Source organism: Python bivittatus, unplaced genomic scaffold (assembly GCF_059951505.1).
Source record: "Python bivittatus isolate LINGU-HERP-01145 unplaced genomic scaffold, Pbiv_v1 ctg000020_np1212, whole genome shotgun sequence".
NCBI classification, from domain to species: domain Eukaryota; kingdom Metazoa; phylum Chordata; class Lepidosauria; order Squamata; family Pythonidae; genus Python; species Python bivittatus.
The window spans coordinates 42788593-42809434 of NW_028277030.1; the positions used below are offsets into that span (position 1 = coordinate 42788593).

General features: G+C 38.3%; 1 protein-coding gene across 2 annotated transcripts in view; it reads left to right on the forward strand.

Annotated features, from left to right (window-relative positions):
- The first annotated feature begins 7716 nt into the window (after positions 1 to 7716).
- The window catches only part of RIMS1 (regulating synaptic membrane exocytosis 1), a 256269-nt gene continuing 243143 nt past the window's right edge, over positions 7717 to 20842 (forward strand). For both annotated transcript variants that reach the window (XM_088137738.1, XM_088137735.1), the window contains exon 1: positions 7717 to 8339. In XM_088137738.1, coding sequence (XP_087993864.1) covers positions 8152 to 8339 — 188 coding nt within the window. In that variant the 5' untranslated portion in view covers positions 7717 to 8151. The remainder of the gene's footprint in view (positions 8340 to 20842) is intronic.

Sequence of the window (20842 nt, forward strand, 5' to 3'; positions counted from 1 at the left end):
CGTAAGTTTTCGAGCTGCTGGGTTGGCAGGAGCTGGGGAGGAAGCAGAAGCTCGCTCCGCTGCACGGTGCTGGGCTTGAACCGCTGAAGTGTTGACCATTTCTGGCCAGCAACCACTTCCCAACCACTTCCCAAAGATGCAGAGCAAATAAGCATACAATTGAAGGGGGTATGTTTATATATACATATACATGTACAGTCAGGTCCAGAAATATTGGGACATCGACACAATTCTAACATCTTTGGCTCTATACACCACCACAATGGATTTGGAATGAAACAAACACAATGTGCGTTAACTGCAGACTGTCAGCTTTAATTTGAGGGTATGTACATCCAACTCAGGTGAACGATATAGGAATTACAACAGTTTTCATATGTGCCTCCCACTTGTTAAGGGACCAAAAGTAATGGGACAGAATAATAATCATACATCAAACTTTCCCTTTTTAATACTTGGTTGCAAATCTGTTGCAGTCAATCACAGCCTGAAGTCTGGAACGCATAGACATCACCAGACGCTGGGTTTCATCCCTGGTGATGCTCTGCCAGGCCTCTACTGCAACTGTCTTCAGTTCCTGCTTGTTCTTGGGGCATTTTCCCTTCAGTTTTGTCTTCAGCAAGTGAAATGCATGCTCAATGGGATTCAGGTCAGGCCATTGCATAACATTCCACTTCTGTCCCTTCAAAAACTCTTTGGTTGCTTTTGCAGTATGCTTTGGGTCATTGTCCATCTGTACTGTGAAGCGCCATCCAATGAGTTCTGCAGCATTTGGCTGAATGTGAGCAGATAATATTGCCCGAAACACTGCAGAATTCATCCTGCTGCTTTTGTCAGCAGTCACATCATCAATAAATACAAGAGAACCAGTTCCATTGGCAGCCATACATGCCCACGCCATGACACTACCACCACCATGCTTCACTGATGAGGTGGTATGCTTAGGATCATGAGCAGTTCCTTTCCTTCTCCATACTCTTCTCTTCCCATCACTCTGGTACAAGTTGATCTTGGTCTCATCTGTCCATAGGATGTCGTTCCAGAACTGTGAAGGCTTTTTTAGATGTCATTTGGCAAACTCTAATCTGGCCTTCCTGTTTTTGAGGCTCACCAATGGTTTACATCTTGTGGTGAACCCTCTGTATTCACTCTGGTGAAGTCTTCTTTTGATTGTTGACTTTGACACACATACACCTACCTCCTGGAGAGTGTTCTTGATCTGGCCAACTGTTGTGAAGGGTGTTTTCTTCACCAGGGAAAGGATTCTTCGGTCATCCACCACAGTTGTTTTCCGTTGTCTCCCGGGTCTTTTGGTGTTGCTGAGCTCACCGGTGCATTCCTTCTTTTTGAGAATGTTCCAAACAGTTGTTTTGGCCACGCCTAATGTTCTTGCTACCTCTCTGATGGGTTTGTTTTGTTTCTTCAGCCTAATGATGGCTTGCTTCACTGATAGTGACAGCTCTTTGGATCTCATCTTGAGAGTTGACAGCAACAGATTCCAAATGCAAATAGCACACTTGAAATGAACTCTGGGCCTTTTATCTGCACATTGTAATTGGGGTACTGAGGGGATATCACACACCTGGCCATGGAACAGCTGATAAGCCAATTGTCCCATTACTTTTGGTCCCTTAACAAGTGGGAGGCACATATGCAAACTGTTGTAATTCCTATACCATTCACCTGAGTTGGATGTACATACCCTCAAATTAAAGCTGACAGTCTGCAGTTAACGCACATTGTGTTTGTTTCATTCCAAATCCATTGTGGTGGTGTATAGAGCCAAAGATGTTAGAATTGTGTCGATGTCCCAATATTTCTGGACCTGACTGTATATAATAAAAAGAAATAAGAGAAGAGGATATATCAAGAAAAAGATAGAGGAGGAATATAAAATACTGGAGAGCAAAGGAATCCGCACAAAAAAGAGATCAAAAAACGAATGGACTTAAAAAAAACATGAATTAACATTGTTGGAAAAGGAGGAGTTAGCACAAAAGATTAAAGGAATAAAACAGATTTTTTTTGAGAATGCAAATAAACCAGGGAGATGGCTGCCATACAGATTAAAAAAAGAGAAAGAGGAAAAACTGATACATCAATTGAGGGATGATAAAGGGATCCTGCAGTATTCTAATGAGGAAAAGAAAAAGATAGTACAGAAATATTATGAACAGTTATATCAACAAGAAATAACCTCCAAAGATGAAACTAAAATGTATTTAGAAAATGCTAAATTACCTAAAATACCAGAGTTGACAAAAAAAATGATGGAGGAGGAAATAACAATGATAGAGTTGGTGGAGGCAATCAAGAGACAAAAAAGCGGCAAGGCACCAGGACCAGATGGATTACCAGCGGAATTATACAAAACCCTACAAGATGTGTTAGCCAATCCTATGCTGGAAGTCTTTAATGAATTGATAGATACTGCGAAAATTCCAGAGTGGTGGTTGGAAGTTTTCATCACTCTTATTCCAAAAGAAGAATCAGATTTATGTCAAATAAAGAACTATAGACCTATTTCATTACTAAATGTGGATTATAAACTATTTGCCTCTATAATAGCAGAGAGACTTAAGAGATTTTTAAAGGAATTTATTCACACGGATCAAAATGGTTTTTTGCCTAAGAGACAGATTAGAGACAACTTACGAACAATTTTGAATACCCTGGAATACTATGAAACTCACTCTGAGAAACAGATGGCACTAATTTTTTTGGACGCACAGAAAGCATTTGATAACGTGAATTGGCATTTCATGTTATCACAATTGAAAGTTATGAATTTTGGGGATAGATTTGTTAAAATGATGAATATGATTTACCATAAACAAACTGCGAGGATAATATTGAATGGAGAAATGACAGATAAGATTGATATTCAAAAAGGTACGAGACAGGGATGCCCGTTATCACCATTGCTATTTGTGTTAACATTGGAGGTCTTGAATAGAAAGATAAGACAAGATAAAGAAATAAAAGGCTTGAAAATTAAAAAGGAAGAATATAAACTACAGGCATTTGCAGACGATTTGGTTTTTATTTTGGAAGAACCCAGGAAATCAGGGAAAAGATTGTTGGAAAGAATAGAAGAATACAGCAAGGTTGCAGGGTTGAAAGTTAATAAAGAAAAAACTAAGTTAATTGTGAAAAACCTTACAGAAGAGCAGAAAAAAGAATTGATAGAGGAATTAGGTATGCAAATTACGAAGAAAATTAAATATCTGGGGATATATTTAACAGCAAGATGTGTAACAGTTAGGAACGATAACTATGATAGACTGATAAAACAAATTAAGAGTGACCTGGAAAAATGGAAACACCTGCAACTTTCATTGGTAGGAAGAATAGCCACAATTAAGATGAATATACTGCCAAAGTTGTTATTTTTATTTCAAACAATACCGATAAAATTAGAGAAGAAATTCTTTGAGGATTTTCATAAAATTGTGTTGAAATTTGTTTGGCAGGGAAAAAAGGCAAGAATAAATTTGAAAATGCTACAAGATGCACGAAGTAGGGGGGGTTTTGGCCTGCCGGACTGGGAATTATACTATCAAGCAGCAGGGCTAGTTTGGATAAAAGAATGGATAGAATTAAGGAACATAAGACTATTAACATTGGAAGGACACGATTTACAGACTGGTTGGCATACGTTTTTGTGGTATGAAGGAGGTAAAACCCATAGTTATTTCAAGACACACTATATAAGGAATGCTTTACTAATAATTTGGGAGAAAATCAAAAAACAACAATATGGGAAAATTCCGGTGTGGGTTTCAGCAATAGAAGCACTCACACATCCAAATCTTATAGAAATGGAGAATGTGATTAAATATAAAGACATATTAAATGATAAGGGGGAGCTAAAAAAAAAACATGAGTTGGTGGAGCAGGGAAGTGATATGACTTGGTATGTACAATGGCAAATACAATCAAGATATGAGAAGGATGTTAAACAATATGGACTTTATGGGAAATTAACAGAATTGGATGAGATATTGATAGGGAAAGATGAGAAAATGATTAAAAAACTATATGACTATTTATTAACATTTAAGATGGCAGAAGAACAAGTTAAAGGAACTATGATTGTATGGGCAAAGAATTTTGGACACTCGATAGATTTGGAAAAATGGGAGAATTTATGGGAGAAAAACTATACTTTGACAATGTCAACAGCATACAAAAAGAATCTTTATAAAATGTTTTATAGATGGCATTTTCCCCCTTCAAGATTAGCAAAGATGTTTAAGAATAAATCTACTAAATGTTGGAAGTGTTATCAAGAATTAGGATCCTATTACCATATGTGGTGGACCTGCTCAGAAGCTAAAAAGTATTGGATGAAAAAACATGAATGGCTAGAAAGAATGACACTTCAATACATAGAAATGAAGCCAGAGATATTCTTATTAGGAATGATACCAGAAAATTATAGTAAAGAAGATATATATTTGATCATCCATGTTTTGACTGCAGCTAGAATTGCATTTGCTCAGAATTGGAAAGGGGAAAAGATACCGAATGATGAAAATATAATAAGGAAGATATTAGACTGTGCAGAAATGAATAGGTTGACACTGGAGATTAGAGATAAGGAAGATACTGAATACTATAAAATATGGCAGGTATTTTATGCCTGGCTAGAGAGTAAATATGAAAAAGAGTAATAGAAAAAGTTAAGGAGTTTAATTAGATAATATGTGATGTTTTACTTTTATTGATGATATATATGTATTTGGACATATTGGTAATATGATAATATGATTATGCACATTTGTACTTGTAACCCGTTTTGACTCGCTGCTCGATGTTTGATAAGATTGTTTTTTAAGAATAAAAAATTTAATAATAATAAAAAAAAAAAGTCAAGCCATAATTGTTTGGTGTTTGTGTGAAAAATCCAGTCATTTTGGTTGATAAACTTCAGCTTTTGGCTTAGTCTGTTGTATAAACCAGCCAATGGCAGTTTATTTAATTAACCATAGCTAAGCAAATGGCTTGGCACAATGACATTACTAAAAGTGTGATCCTAATGCTGGATATTAAGGACCTAAGTAGCGTTGCTGTTCCGGTTATTTGGGGCCAACAAATGTCCGATTCCCACCATTATGAAAAATGGAGAAGCTATGGATAAACTATTGGAAAAATCTCACAGACCTTTGTTTTTATATGTGATAACTGCAGCAGGACTTTTATAAGCCTTTGAAGTGGAAAGACTCAATATTATCTACAATGGAAGAATGGATGGTAAAATTGATGAAGCTAGCAGAGGTGGTGAAATTGACAGCTTTGATTAGAGAAAAGACATTGACTAATTTTAATGCTAATTGAAAGCTCCTTTTGGACTTTTTGTGTGAAACAGAAAAAAATTATGATATATAGATTTAATGATTAGTAAAATTAATAGATTATAGAAAAATAGATGTTAAGTTGTAATCTTAGAATAAGAGTTTAATGTATGTTTTACTTATATATGCTGTTAAAGAAGTCAGAAGTCATTGTTTTTTTATATTTGTTTCTTTTTCTTTCTTTTTCTGCACTTCTGCTTTCCTTCTTTCTCTTTATTCTTCCTTTTCTTCTATTCTTTTTTAATTATTAGTTCTTGTTAGTTTTTACCTGTCTTTTTAAAAAATTTAATAAAGTTATTATTAAAAAAAAGAAAAATGGTGAAGCTATAGCAGTGAGTGTAAAATGTAAAACAACACCCTCACCTCAGGTCTTGTCCATGGTACTTGAACTAAAATACAGAAGATGAAGCAGATGCTTAATCTCTGGATGAAGGATTAGAGGGCAGAAGAACATGCTAATGAGCACATATATAATTATAAATAAAGCTAAGAGACTGCATAGACATTCTGGGGATGCTACAGGAAAAGAGTGAGGCTAGCAAGTTTCTAGCCAGCAAATTTAAGTAGGTGGGAAAGACTGATGGGATCATCAGAATACAATGCAAGTAAATTGATAAGAGAGTCAGTTTGGCATTAATCTCTCTAGTTAAATTCACAGAGAAATATCAAAGTTTCTGTTGAAGCCATTAGTCATCACTAGCTAAAGAATGGTGATTTAAAAGTCCCTTCTAATCTAATGACCAATGTGGCATTGTACAACTTTAAACCACGTTAACAATAATATCAAATTGGCATATGATTTCATTTAGTGCATTATTAACCAGAATTGGTGTATAATTTATACATAACACCATCTTTTTATGAACTGCCTCTGTTGGGACTCCGTGTTATTTTTGTAAATTGTTGTGACCGCTATTTTGTTCAATTATTGAATTTTTAAAATATTTTATTTTATTGTTATATGCCACGTTGCCTTTGTTTTAAAAAAAGCAGAATATAAGTTTAAAAAAAATAAATGGAATAAAAATTTAGAATAAATAAATAGTAGGAAGAGCATTTAATCTTTTCCTTATTTGCAGCTTCTCCACAATGCATTTACATACATTGTTTAAAGAAAAAAGTGAGCAAATTTCAAATTTGCATATTGTATTGAATAAATTTGTCAATGAATCTTAAAAGGGTTCTTTATCAACATCTAATTCCAGAAAAAGAAAAAAAAATTAACATGTGCAGAAATGTTGACAAATTTTAATGCACTGATATTTTTCAGTCAGTTCTGCATGTGGCTCCAAACAGTATTTTTTTGTCTTATCAGTGTTATTGCCAAAATTAGGGAGTAAAAGATTAAATTAAGATATGAACATAAGTATCTTCCCCTCCTTATATGATCTCTAGATAAATCTGCTACAACTGCATATATGCTGATTGTTATATCTAAATTCATATGTACAGTTCATTTAACACTGTTTCTTCACTTTTTAGACACTGTACATGAACATACCAGCACATACCAGCAGTGCTCTACAGAGGCCAAAAAGCAAGTATTTCGTTTGATCCTAACCATGTTTATTCGCATGGATTTAAGTGAGGATTATCCCAAACCTGTATGCTTAAAACTGCAGCGCTGCAATCTGAATCCTCATGGTTTCTTAATCCTCCATATCCGAATTAAGTAGCATTTCTTCCCTCCTATGCAAATATGCTTAGGCTACCATAGTCTTAGGTGCGAGGGAAGGGAAATCCGAGGCTCTCCAGATGGTGGACTCCGACTCCTACCTGGGGCCATCTGGGAACTGGAATCCGACAATATTTTCAGAGCCACAGGTTCCAACTTCTATTACACCCACCGATCTGGGAATAAGCCGCCCCCCTCCCCCCGCGCCCCCGAGTCAGCGGGGCTGATTGCTGACGATGCCTGTGGAACGCCACTGTCGGGGAACAACCTGATCCTAGCCGGGATTACTCGTATGCAAATCCCTTCCGTTCCCAGGAGCCTTATTCCCACGTTTGGGATGGCAGCCTTGATCTAGTCTTAAATCAGAAGTAAGGCTCCTGGATTTCAGAGGGGTTTTCTCCCGGTTCTCCCCGAGCAGGTCGCGGGCATCAGCAGCGAATCAACAACGCTTCCCTTTTCTCTCAAGCGCAGCGCTCGGCCGATTCGAGGAATAAAAGGTGGGGATGTTACACGTTTGCTGCCCGTATTGTCTCGGAAAAACAGACCTCGGCGTTACCCAGGAGCGAAGCAGTTTGGACTCCGCCTAACTGACACCAAACTCCCTCCCTCCCTCCCTGTAGCTAGCAGCAGTAGAGCATTTAACAGCAGGCGGCGGCGGCGGCGGCGGCGGCGGCAGCAGCAGCAGCAGCAGCAGCAGCAGCACCCGCCCTTTCCCTCCAACCCTGACGGTGCATAGCGCCTGTCGAGCTGCCGCCCGCGCCCTCCCTTCCTCTCCCAGCCTCAGAGGATGGGCTGCAAGAGGCTGTGGGGCATCCCCCGATCTTCCTGAGAACTGGCCGAACGAAGGGAGCAGCAGCCGGAGCGGGGCTGTATGGACGGAGCAACCATGAACGCCTGGGTCTCCGCCTCCTCTCCTGCCGCTTCCCAAGAGCTCCGCGCTGCTGCCGATGAACAGAGGACTACAGTGTAAAGGGAGAAGGAGGAGGAGGAGGAGGAAGACGAAGAAGAAGAGGAGGAGGAGGAGGAGGAAGAGGCGGCGGCGAGCCGAGGCGTGATTGGGTCGCCTTGCCCAAAGGTACAAAGGTGTCGAAAGGGGACCAGGCAAGGCTCTGTCCAAACATGTCCTCGTCTCCTTCTCCTTCTCCTTTTTCTTCGCTGGGGCCCCGCGGGCCTCGGCCCCCCGCTGTGCCTCCCCCCATGCAGGAGCTGCCTGACCTGAGCCACCTGACAGAAGAGGAGCGGAACATCATTATGGCTGTGATGGACCGCCAGAAAGAAGAGGAGGAGAAAGAGGAGGCCATGCTCAAGTAAGCCGCGCGCGGGTTGGGGGGGGGGGATCTGGTCCTGGCGGAAGGGGGGGGGGGGAGAGGCGGCGGCGGCAGCAGCATCACTGGCACTGAACCAGAGGCAGAGTTTTATGAATGGGCGTGGGGGGCGGGAGGGGGGGGAGAGAAAGGAAGGAAGGGAGGGGTATTTATCAGACACTGACACCCTCCTTGCAAACGCTGCCCAGCCTTCTCTCACTCCTAAGGTAACTTCTGTTATCTCCATACTCTTCCCACAACTGCTTTTCCTTTGCCCCAAATAATTGCCTGAGGAAATACACAGTTATTGTGATGGAAGGAAGGTCTAAGGATGGGGAGCCAGGCTCTCTCTGTGTGTCTGAAGGATGGGTTGGAGGTGGCATTATCACTCAATTCTTTAGCCTGGCCTTAATATTTCACCCTATTTCAGAAGGGTCTGGCGGGGTGGGGTTTCCCTAGTCAGAAGAGTCTTTAAACTGCCATGCTGCCCCCACCTGGTTCAAAGGAAGCCCAGCTGGGCCACTGAGGACTTTGTGGTGTGTGCCTTGTTCCATCAACCACCTGCAGGAATTCTCCATTTGGGGTGTGCCTTTGTCTTCTTCCTCCTCCTTTTAACCCCATAAAAAATATTCTGGGCTGTATGTACCGAAATGTAGCAGATGAGATCAAATGTGCTTTCAGGCAAACACAAACCATTTTAATAAGGGGAATATAATAAATACATTTTTTTTTCATTTCTCAGAAATTGCACATAGGTGTTGATGGCAATGGTCAGTTAATGGATTGGATACCCTGAGGGTCTCTTGCTGCACAGGGATGGACGGGTGGAGGAGTAGAATAAGAGTGTTGGCAGCTGCCATATTTCAGAGCTTTCTAGTATTTATTTAAGCCCATTCATCTTCTTCCCATGCAGTCCAACTTCTTTTATATCCAGTCCATTATATAAACATATTTTCTAGTCTTCTGCAAAACAGATGTATTGAAAGTTAATGTCATCACTTAATGGATCGCTGAATATAAACAGATTGTGGTTGGGCCTATGAATGGGGATCAGGCTTCTTCATCTAAAAGCATCTTCCAGGCCTATTTGCTTTTGAATGGAAATGGCAGACCAGGTAGCAAAATGAAATTCCTATCTTTTATGTGCAAGTTTCTGTTGGTACTGCAAGCATTCTCAGTATCTCCTTGGGAGACTGATTTTCGCTGGTCTTATCAAAGTGTGTAAATGAATTTATGAAACATCTTTTGATTGAGTCCAAAATGATGACATTAACAAAAGGTCTAAGTTCTAATGATTTGTCTATTCCATTCCCTCCCGTTAGCTGTGTCATCTATAATAGATGACAATATGGAATCCGTGCAAGCACTCAACTTCTTTATTTTGTATAATGTAAGGGATGGAGCTGGAGATACTCTCTCTCATTGTGCTGTGGTCTCTTTCTGATGTGAATTGGAATTTAGATTTTTGCAGTAGTCATGGCAGGTTGTGTTATTTACTGTACAAATGTACCCCAAGGCTCAGTAACCAGAAAGGAAAGAGGATGTTTTACTGCTTAACTTTGGTACTGTTTAAGGGTTATGGTGCCGTGAGAGTGAAAAACTACCATTTGCAAGACTTGGGATATGGTTTATCTTTGTTTGGGGGGGAGGAAATGGAAGATGTAAATATATGCAAGCTTAATAAGAGAAGTATATTTCTGTAAGTAAATTATGGGAAGTTAAATGATCTATCTGCATAGTGAGGAAGAAAGATGAAATACTATTGATATTTCACCTGGGTTCTCATTCTTCACCCTTTAAGTGTCTGTCTTCTACTCTTCTAGAACTATTTAAACTTTTATTAGAAGTTTATTGCTGATAGCGTATGGCATATATTCCAGCAGCAGCTTCATGTTAAGTTCCCTGTCCTAAATATTGACCTGAGGGCCTCTTTACCATTTCAGTATGCTTAGAATTGTAGTCCTAATATTAACTTATTGGATGAATTTCTTAAAGTTCTGTGTTTAAATTCTTCTTCCCTTCCAAGGTTAAAAAAACACAAGCAAACAATATTTTAGCTTTGTAACAGCCTTGCAGTCTAAGATAGGCTAAGATGTATAACATCTTGCACAAGGACATTTAAATCTCCTTCTACACCATGCATGGGAAGGGGTTAGGCAATAAATGGGTAGCATACATTAAACAGCATAGGCAGCAAGATCACCTGGGCCAAGGTAACAAAAGGAAAGATATTGCATAAAGGTAGTCTGAACTCCTGTCTGCCTTTCTCCTGCTATGCTGCTTCCTAATAGACTAAAAGTAGGGGTTAGGCCGTTTTCAAAGCGTTTGTTAAAAACCTGGTCAGGAGTATCCCTTGAACGTTCACATTTGTACACACCAGAAAATAACTCTGAGGACTGTTCATGAAAGCTAGATTGATTTATATTGCTTTAATAGATGTTCAGAGGATTGGGATGAGAAATGGAACTTCTTACACGTGGGCATGTACAGCAGCTTATTTCATTCAAAGGCATCTGGTTAATAACAAAATTGCTGCTGCATTAGGTAGGTGGAATTGGGTTTTGGTGGGGGGTATTTTCTAGAGAAATCTGGAAGCTGTAACTAAGCCTCAGGTCACAGTAAACTGGAAGTGAAAAAATATTTGTTCACTAGGACTTAAGCCAATTTTATCATGGCTAACACTGAATCTGTTATATACTGTAGCCCAGCATTGTATATATAAGTATTTGACAATAATACAGCACAGTATGTTGGTGAGATTGCCAACTTCGTGTTAGTCTTGTTCCTGACCCTCTTATCTCCATATTAGGAAAAGTTCATATGTTTGATTCAGCGCATCAGCTTGCTTGTTAAAAGCACAAAAGGGCCACTATAGAGACAAAAAGATATACAGGTATATTTCAACTGGGAAACTGTTAGCATCTTAGACCAAGCCAAATCCAAAAATGCTAGGGAATTCCTGGAAGCTTAGCATTCAGACAAATCAGCCATCAATAGAGACATATAGATAAACCATATTTATACACCATTCAAAAAAGAAAATAAAAAAAGCTAAGAAGGAAACAAAAGGACCAGAACACATCCTCTCCAGCAGCCCACACCCAGATAAGCAGGGATTAACACCAAACAAACAATCAAGCAGAAAACAATACCCTAATCAAGGAACTACCAAGGAGAAAACCACAGCCCCACCAACACTAGCAGGGCAAGCTACTGTATATAAACAGGGAGCAAACCCTGCACTCGGTAGCACTGATGATGTTACCTAGTTGGGTAATGAAACGTCTGCAAGAAAACAACCAAGCTCAGAGAGCATCAAGGACTCCACAGTTCAACTCTAAGCTACTTTTATTCTCTTCTATTGGATGTATATTTCAATATGGTACTGTATGAAAGTTATTGTATTGTAGCAATAGTAGAGCATAGCAACAATGGTTCTGGCTGAGGTGCAGTTGAACATCTCTACCATATTGGAGAAGCCTGGCTTAGAGAGAGAACAGCAGTTTGGGGAAAATGTTATTACTGCTCTGGGAGATGCTTTTCTTCTGCCAAGGTGGGTTGTAAGAGACATTTCTGCCATTTGTGTATGGGACAGCACTGCATAAGAAATAACGGTAAGGCTATAAGAGCCAGTTAAAATTCCAGGTTAAAAATAAAATGCACTGATTAAAACTGCAATCCTAAGCTCAATAAGACTTAATTTTGAATAAATGTAAATATGATTTTAATATGAATCATTCTTTGTAAATATTTCAAGAAAAATTTGTTGATTTCTTCTACTAGTAGCCAGACTGCTTTGCTTGTATTGCCCAGAGATTCGAGAACGCCACTTTCATTCTGTCTCTGTCTTAGTTTAGTCAAATTGTCCTTAAATTAAAATAGCTAGCTAAACTGGAACAGATGCTCTTGTTCCCATGCACTGACTAGAGATTTTCTAAGCATTCACTGCAGGTCCCTAATCATGTATCCTGCATGGAAGGAGCCACTGAAATCTTGGGTTTTAAACATTGGTTAAGCATTGGCTTTCCTGCAGATAGCTCCGAAATGACTTCATTCAGTATCCTACTTTCAAGTAATGAAGAGTGGGGGAGTGGTTATAATTTTTAACTTTTACATATCTAGACAATTTTTAAATTTCATCCATGAAAAAAAAAATCAAAGCAAACTTCAAGAATTATAAAATAGCACAGGCGTATAAGGAAAATATGTTGTGTCACTCATTAGTAATTAAGCGCCATCCTGAAGTGTTGGGTTATTACTCTCCTAGTTCTTGGGCAGCTATAGTTTTGGTGATGTATACATAAATGGTCCCATATTGGGGAAAGATTTACTCGAGCTCTAAGGAACATCAGATTGTCATCAAGGAGAACTCTGTAGGCATATTCTCCATGAGAGATATTCAGGTATAATTAAAGCAGCTTTGGGGGAAAACATAGCATTTTTTCTCCTGGTATAAAATAATGCAGTGGTAGAGCTTTCAGTAGATGTGCTGTCCTCCCAATTAAAATGATACCAGCAGACTATATGTAACAAACAATGTAATAAATGCAGTAGGATGCAACAGTGCAATGCAACAGTGCAATAAAGCCAGGAATGTGAGCAGTCATTTTGACTTATTAGGAAAAAAAAATTAAGAAAGCAGTGACTAAATTCCTCTTTATTAGCACCAGCTCAAAATCAAAAAGTAGTGAGCTAGCTTTCAAAATAAGCATGTGAATACAGTATATTTTGATAGGACTGTGATTAAGGTCATCTAGCAGTCTTTGTCAGTTTTTTTTTTTAATCACTGCCTCATTGTTTTTCATGTTATGGTTAGATTTGTGTAAGCGACCACAGAAAGGAAGAGCAAGTCGTCCAATGTTATAGTTCTGCATGCTAGGCTAATGGATGTTATAATATTTTGTTAAGACTCACTGTTCTACCTGAACCATTTAAATTGCCACTTTTTTTTTCTTATGATGAGCTCTTTGAACCATCAGTTCAATGCATATATTAGTGAGAATTTTTAGACTTGTGATACATGTGTTAAAAGATTGGCACCACTATAGTATACCACCTACTCAACAGTTCTTGTGCTTGTTGGGAACTGTAGTCCAATATATCTGGAGGGTATTTCATTGAGGAAATCTGAGTGAGCTGGGTACATAGCAGCTGCCAAAAATACTTAGCAAGGGGATAATTTAAATCAACCCTATGAATGCACTTGTAGATGAAAAATGTGTTTCTAAATTGACCATCTAGTTTACAGTATCCGTAGTGCCCATCAGTGTTCCTAAAAAGGCTGGAAAATCCAAAATTGTTCCTATGTGTGTTGTCTTCTGCTCCAGCTGGAACAAAAGGAAGAAATAGATTTGTGTGTGTGCACATTTATAAATTCCTAATCTTCATAGATCCTTTTGGAAGAAGTGAGCGTCCGTCAGCATATGTATAATACAGTGTGCCTTTATTTTGTGGTTATATGGACATGGCTGGAGTCCATGCATCTAGGGTCTTAATTAGTCTAATTTGCAACCTGCAAGAGCCTTTAGTTTTGCAACCTGACTTGACCAAAATAAGGGGAAGGAAAGAATTCAAGATGACCACAGCTGCTGATGTAGCAAAGCAAGTTGGCTCCTTCTTGTATCTCCCGAGGTTGTCTTTATGTTATCTCTTGTGACATAAATCAGATATGCAAAACTGTAAAGACAACATTTTCCTTTGGTGCTTCTTGTGTATTTAATAAGAGTGAACATCCAGTGTAGCTCCTCGGATATAATCAAGGTGATACAGGTTCTTGCTGAGATACCTAACCTCACGTATGACTATTAAGTTTTTCAAGGAAATAGAGCTATTACTTTATGTTGTTACTATTATGTATATAGCCTGTGCCATGAAAATCTATAAACACTACCATTTTTAATACGGTTCACTGTTACCTGTAAGTTTCTTTAATTGAAGTAAGTTTACTACAGTATGTACTGGGAATCAGATCATTGCTAACTGCCTGGAAAAACCAATTTATTACTTTTGGGAACAGTGACTCTAAAACACTTTTATAACTTTTGATGCTAATTCTTAGTGACTTCAGACCATAGCCAGACCACAGCAGATTTAACAGCAGAAATCATTGCTGTTTCTATACTCTTCATCATCTGAAATTATTCATCAAAATATATGCAGACGAAAGTCCAAATAATGAAAACTGTGTGCAGTTTCATGCTTCCAAAGTCATATATGAAAGTGAAGTATAGATATTAACTTGTTCTCTTCTGTGAGAAACATGGCCTCTATGGGTTTCCCTTCACATTTGTTAAATTTATTTTGATGTTGATCATTTTCTCTGCTGGGTAATTTCATATGGGCTGATCAATACAAGGTGTTTTTGATTTGTCTGTATATTGTATATTTGTTCTTATCAAAGAAGTATATTTTTAATTTTCTGTATGTCGTATCGGAGTATAAAATAAGTACATTTTTGAATATATAAAATATGATATGAAATGCTGAAACCAGTGAATTTTCCAGCATTGTTAAAGAGCAGAAAAGAGCTGCTCACAATACATTCTTTGGGACTGTGACATGTACAATACATATATCGAAGTTTTTTAACATTTGTGATAATGTTTTTATTTTAATAATAACTTTTTATCTTTTATAATGCCTGTTTTTATTCACTTGTTATTTTATTTTAATTGTTGTATGCTGCCCAGAGTCACTTTGTGTGTGAGATGGGCGGCTAAAGAAATGTGATTGATAATACACTGATATAAAATTGAGGGAAACACAAGAATGGAACAAATCTACAAATTCAGATATACATTTATCTTTGGGCAAATCTAATTTTCCTTTGACTGGAAAAAGAGGAAAAGGAACTGTGTATGCAGTTATTCATTAATTTATTCATTTCAAGTTGTATCATGCTTTTCTGGCCAGTGCTTTCTAGACTATCTTGCAATTGGTCCATTAATCTTATCTATCTATCTATCTATCTATCTATCTATCTATCTATCTATCTATCAATCATATTTATATAGCCAGAGTCACCTTCTGTGAGATGGGTGGCTATATGAATATGATAAATAAATAAATAAATAACACGATCCTCAGAATTGCCATGTTTGATCAGACCAAAGCCATCCCTCTCCTCATTCTCCCTGAAGTGGAAGTAATCAGAACAGATTTAGAAGGTGCTGTTTGGTGAAGGCTACATATATACAAAGTATACAGGTTCTGCACTCTATTATTGTTCTTGAGCGTGGGCAACACACTGAAATGTTGGTGGTTTGTCTCTGCTATTGTTATCGGGCACCTTCTCATCCAAGATGTACAGATTCTGAATTTGCAAGTTCTGGTCACAGATGTTACAAGTAATAGAAATGGACAATTCTCTCTTACTTCAGTTGTAGAAATCTATTTCCTGAAAATTCCTTAGGATATTTATTCTCATGGAGTACAGTGCAGCAAAGTCAATCATTTAAACTTCTGCAGTTGCAAGTCCTTCCATTGTCCATCCTGGATCATCTGCAGCCATCCTGTTTCACTGGCTCCATTCCCACAACAAGGGTAACCCAGTCGGTCTCTAACCCTGTCATATCTCTTTGCCACTGGTTCTGGCAGCACAGAAACTAGATCAACTAGATTTTGGAATTCAGAGTCTTGCCCATCTTCTCTAGTCTTGTATCAGACCTTGTACCAGAAGAACACTAGTAACATTTCATGACATCATTAACTCCTTCTCCATTGGCCAGGTAAGCAGCAGTAGGTATAGCCACTCTTAATGTTTTGGAAGTGTTTTTTGTGCTGCCCAATCTTGGCAATTCATTTTATAAAGAGAAATTTGGTTTTTTCAGCAGTTGTTTGTTCTAGCTTTTTTTTTTTTGGAAAGTTAGGTAAGCAAAACAATCAATTAAATGGGTTCTGGTATTCCCACAACATGCTTATTGAGTAGAATTAGTTTAACCATATTCATGACTAGAACTGTTTAATGTTAAATTTAATCCTCTGGGAGTTAGTTGACTGGGTCAATTAGCCTCCTTTTAGTGATTGCACAACTCATTAACCACTGTACAGACCAAGCTAAGTGTGTTTCATGAACAGGGCCAAGGAATAATTTCTGTTATGGTAACTTCAGTTTAGGAATTGTAGTTCTTAGTGACAAACTGACATATTCATAACATACCATAGCAAAATATTATACATGAAAATAAATTTTATCAAGGCTCTTCATAGTATAATCTCATTGCATGAGATGTTTTGGGGCTTTCATGTGAAATCAGAAGCCTACAGGAAATTTGGGGAGTTGCCACAACTAGACTGGAATAAGTTAATGTATAGTTTTTTAAATGTTCAGAATTAACAGTACTGTGATGATATGATAGCAACAGGGCAAACCTGAAACAGTGAAAATCAAACACAATAGACCTGTTGATACCAAACACCATAACCTTGTTAGTACCAAGTGGCTCCTGAATCAAGAGCAGCTGAAAATAACCTCAAAAACTGGAAAGACTGAAAACCCGTTTTGGATTAAGGTGAAAATGCAATCTCAGTGAAGGAAACCACGTAGCCAATAAATGTAGCTCAATTTCAGAAGAATAGTACATTGATTTTTTTTTTTAACGTACTGATTTGAGTGTTAGTGCTATGAAAACTATGGAACAATGTACAGTTTTGTTTCAAGTAGGTATATAATACTTCATATTTTAGACCCTTCTCAAGGGCCATCAAAGTCTTGATTCTTCCATTTACCAAATGTGGACAGTGCTCAGCTTTTGCCCAAGAAAGATAAAATAATTGTCTTTTTTGATATTTATTTCACATCCTTTTTAGCATCAGCACTGGTTTCTGAATGGAACATAATTAAGTCAAATGTTGTGTCCATGACAGTGCTTCTTCAGGCATGGGCAATAAGTGTTCATAAGTGCTTTTCAGTATGATGGAAATGAAAGAAAAATGCTCAAAAAACAAGCCATTCTGAAATTCAATTTATAATATTTAAATTGAAACCAATTGCCTTTTCATCAGTGAAGCCAAGTAAAGAGAATCTATGGCAGGAAGCATATGCCATGTGATTGGCCCATGTATTTGCAGTTTTTCAGAATGCAGATTTCTCAACTTTTCCCCAGTCTTGCTAACTTAGTTTTTTCAGTGGGAGAGGCTAGAGGTTTGACACAGAACTTACCGTATGGAAAGCATGTCCCCTACCATTGAACTATGTCCTTTCCCATCTGTTGAGTGAAGAACTGGAACATTTTTTGCAGAAATCTGCAGGAACAGCCTTGCTATGTCTAAAGGTCTAAAACAGTGAAGACAGTTGAGAGCAGTATTTCTGTCTTAATGTAGCTTTTCTTTCAAAGCTCTGGAGCAGTTTTAACAACAGAACAGTGTTGATTCATGAACTGAAATCCCTAGTTACCCTGGGCTTTTGCACACAGCAGCCTGGCAAATAAATGACTTCTCTGAAGCTGCAGGTTGAGGTCTGTGTCTGACCAATGCTATCCATGAAGCGGAGGAAAGCAAAACATTGTCTAATTGTGGCATAAGATATGTGCTAATGATTCTGTGGCTACATTTTCACTGATGGCAGCTTTAGAGGTCTACTATTCCCCAGTGTACAATGAAACACTGGAACAATATAAATTCTGTCTGTGGCATCAGAAACATTATGTATTAAACTATTGCAAAGTCTAGCAAGCATGTGTAGTTTTGGAGAGCTAGAAGACAGGTCAAGCCCCTCATTTAAAAAAGCAGGATACCTAGAGGACTATGAAACTAAATTAGTTCATGTTTCAGTGACATGGAACTCACAGTCCAGCCCAACAGCTCAATTAAGTTGCATTTTTAACTCTCATTAGGCAGTACTTAATACACCCCAAACATCACCATGTTCTCCATTGTCACAACTGAAACTTGCCATAGCTCTGAATGTCTCTAAGGCCGCGGATGTGGGGAACCAGTCCTTTTGTACCCAGGTCCAAACCTGCCCAAGGAAAGAAACTAATTCTGCTTTTGCCAACTGGGTACCTTCGTCTGGCATGGGCATTAGAGTATTACAATTCCAGCATATCTGGACGGTGCCATGTAAGGAAAAGCTACCAATCCACATCAGCAAATGAATTTATTAGACCCTTGTTAAAACCTGACCCTATCAGATTATAAGAGCTGCTGTCTAGCCTGAGAAACCAGGCAAAACAGTTCCTGCTGTTTCCTACTGCAGACCTTGCATTTCTCTCAACCCAGTGGGAGGGAATGATTTATTTAGAAAGCATATACTGGTTCTCTAGTCTCTTTAGGAATTAATTACATACATATTGGAATCACACAATATTAGTGGGTGAAATCTCTTCCCCTTCTATGTTTCATGGTGGTTGTGTTTGCAAATCACAGTAAATCAGGGTTCTGAAGAAATTTGGCATGCCATGAAGAAACAATTTGCCTCTTCCTGCTAGCATTTTTCCAAAAGGGGGTGGGGGGAACATCCACAAGTTAGGAACTGGAAGCCAAGAACAAACCATGACTTCCAGATTGGTGTATTAAGAGAAGACCAGGACTTCCTGGTTTAGACATTGTGGTAAAGAAGGAATTTAAGCTACTCCTGCATTTTGAGAAATCCTCCTGTATTTTGGGAGAGCTAATATAGGCAGGTAATCCAACACAAAGCAAAAAGATATTTTCCCAGCCACATCATCAATGCTCCAAGCCAAGAAAGAAGAGATAGTGAAGACAGATTCTATTCTGTCTGCTTGGAAAGAAATGCTCTGGAGTACAAGACAACAATGTTGTGACAGTTTACCATGTAAGGACTGTACTGCATTCCTGTCTGAAGCCTAACAAAAACCCCACCAACCATACAATAAATTAGCACTTTCAGGGGGGAAAAAAAAAAAAGGAAGAGAAAAATAACCAGAAAAACATGGAAATGTCCTGGAGAGGGAGATAACTGAAGGTCTGAATTGTGTGACTTCAGGATAAAACTGCTAATGTGAAAATGATTATTGTATGTCATTCTTGAAGCTAATTTTCTAGAAAAAGTATCACAGCCTGAAGTTTCTGTAAGGCCCAGCCTTTGGTGTGATAACTCCTTGTACAGGTAGACCCCAGTTTAAGAATGAGTTCCATTTCCAAGGTCTGTCCTTAAGTCAAATTTGTATGTAAGCCAGAACTGTATTATTGTATAATACTGTATAAGTAGTATTGTGTAATTAACTTGAACCATTGTGTATTTAACTTGAATCATTGTGTATTTAACTGGAATTTTGCTACCATAGGCTCTGTTCTTAACTATGGGTTGTCCGTAACCCAGGCGTTCTTAACCCAAGGACTCCCTGTACATGGATTTAAAGGATAAGGGATCTTAATTATTTACTGGTCAGAGAAATTTATTCTGAATGAGTTACAGGATATTTTCATAAACTCTAGAAGAATGAGTCCTGGTATTAGAAAAAGATTCCCAAGTTAATCTTTATGAGCATTTCCCTCACATTAAACTGTGCTCCATCTCAACACCTTTCATTTTCAAGAAGAGATAATTGTACTGATATACCTACAGTACTTTTCAAAGGAGGTAAAAGTAAGGTGAGTTGTACCTACGCTGACATCTCCGCATAGTTTCCTTGGCAGCAGTATAAAGGTGGTTTGCTATTGCCTTGTTGCAGGATACTTTTTAAATTTCCTAATCTATTTTATAGTCTTGATGTTTCCTGGCAATGTCTCATCAAAGTACTGATCAAACCTCGTCCTGTTTAGCTTCCAAGCCCAGGCAAGATTGGCCAGATACTGCCATCTGCTGAGATTAGAGATTTCAGGATCACTGAAACACCTTGAATTCTTAAGATTGTTTCTTGAAGCTTATAATCAAGGGCAACCAAGTACAAGCTACATAAATCTGGACAACCATTAGGTGGCAGCAAAAAATGTAGAGTTGTCTGTATCTCTTTGCTGTCATCTAGTGAATGTCCAGATTTAATATTCATTAACATTACATAATGGTTATGAATAAAAATATGTGTTCTTTAGAAGTACTATGGTACTGATCTACAAAAGTGAGTTTACAGCAGCACTAAAAGTCCTAAAAGAACAGAACTCCAAGAAGGTAGAAGCTGTGGGGGATCCAAATGGCCTGATTGAAATTATTGCCTTGTTAAATGGCATATCTCAAACATCATACACCAGAGTAGTACCACAGAAGTCAACAACATTTAAGAAGTATTTGATCTTGGATATTTGCTATCCTAGTTCAGGTGGAATAGTCATATTTTAATTAATTCTAATTAATTCTGGCTCCTTTAAACTGAAGCATTTACAGGTAGTCCTTGACTTATGACCATTTGTTTAACAACTGTTTGAAGTTACAATGGCACTGAAAAAAGTGACTTATGACTGGTCCTTGCACTTACGATCATTGCAGCATCTCTGTGGTCATGTGATCAACATTTGGGTGCTTGGCAACCAGCATGTATTTATGATTGTTCCAGTGTCCTGAGGTCACGTGATCGACATTTACAACCTTCCCAAGGGGCTTCCGGCAA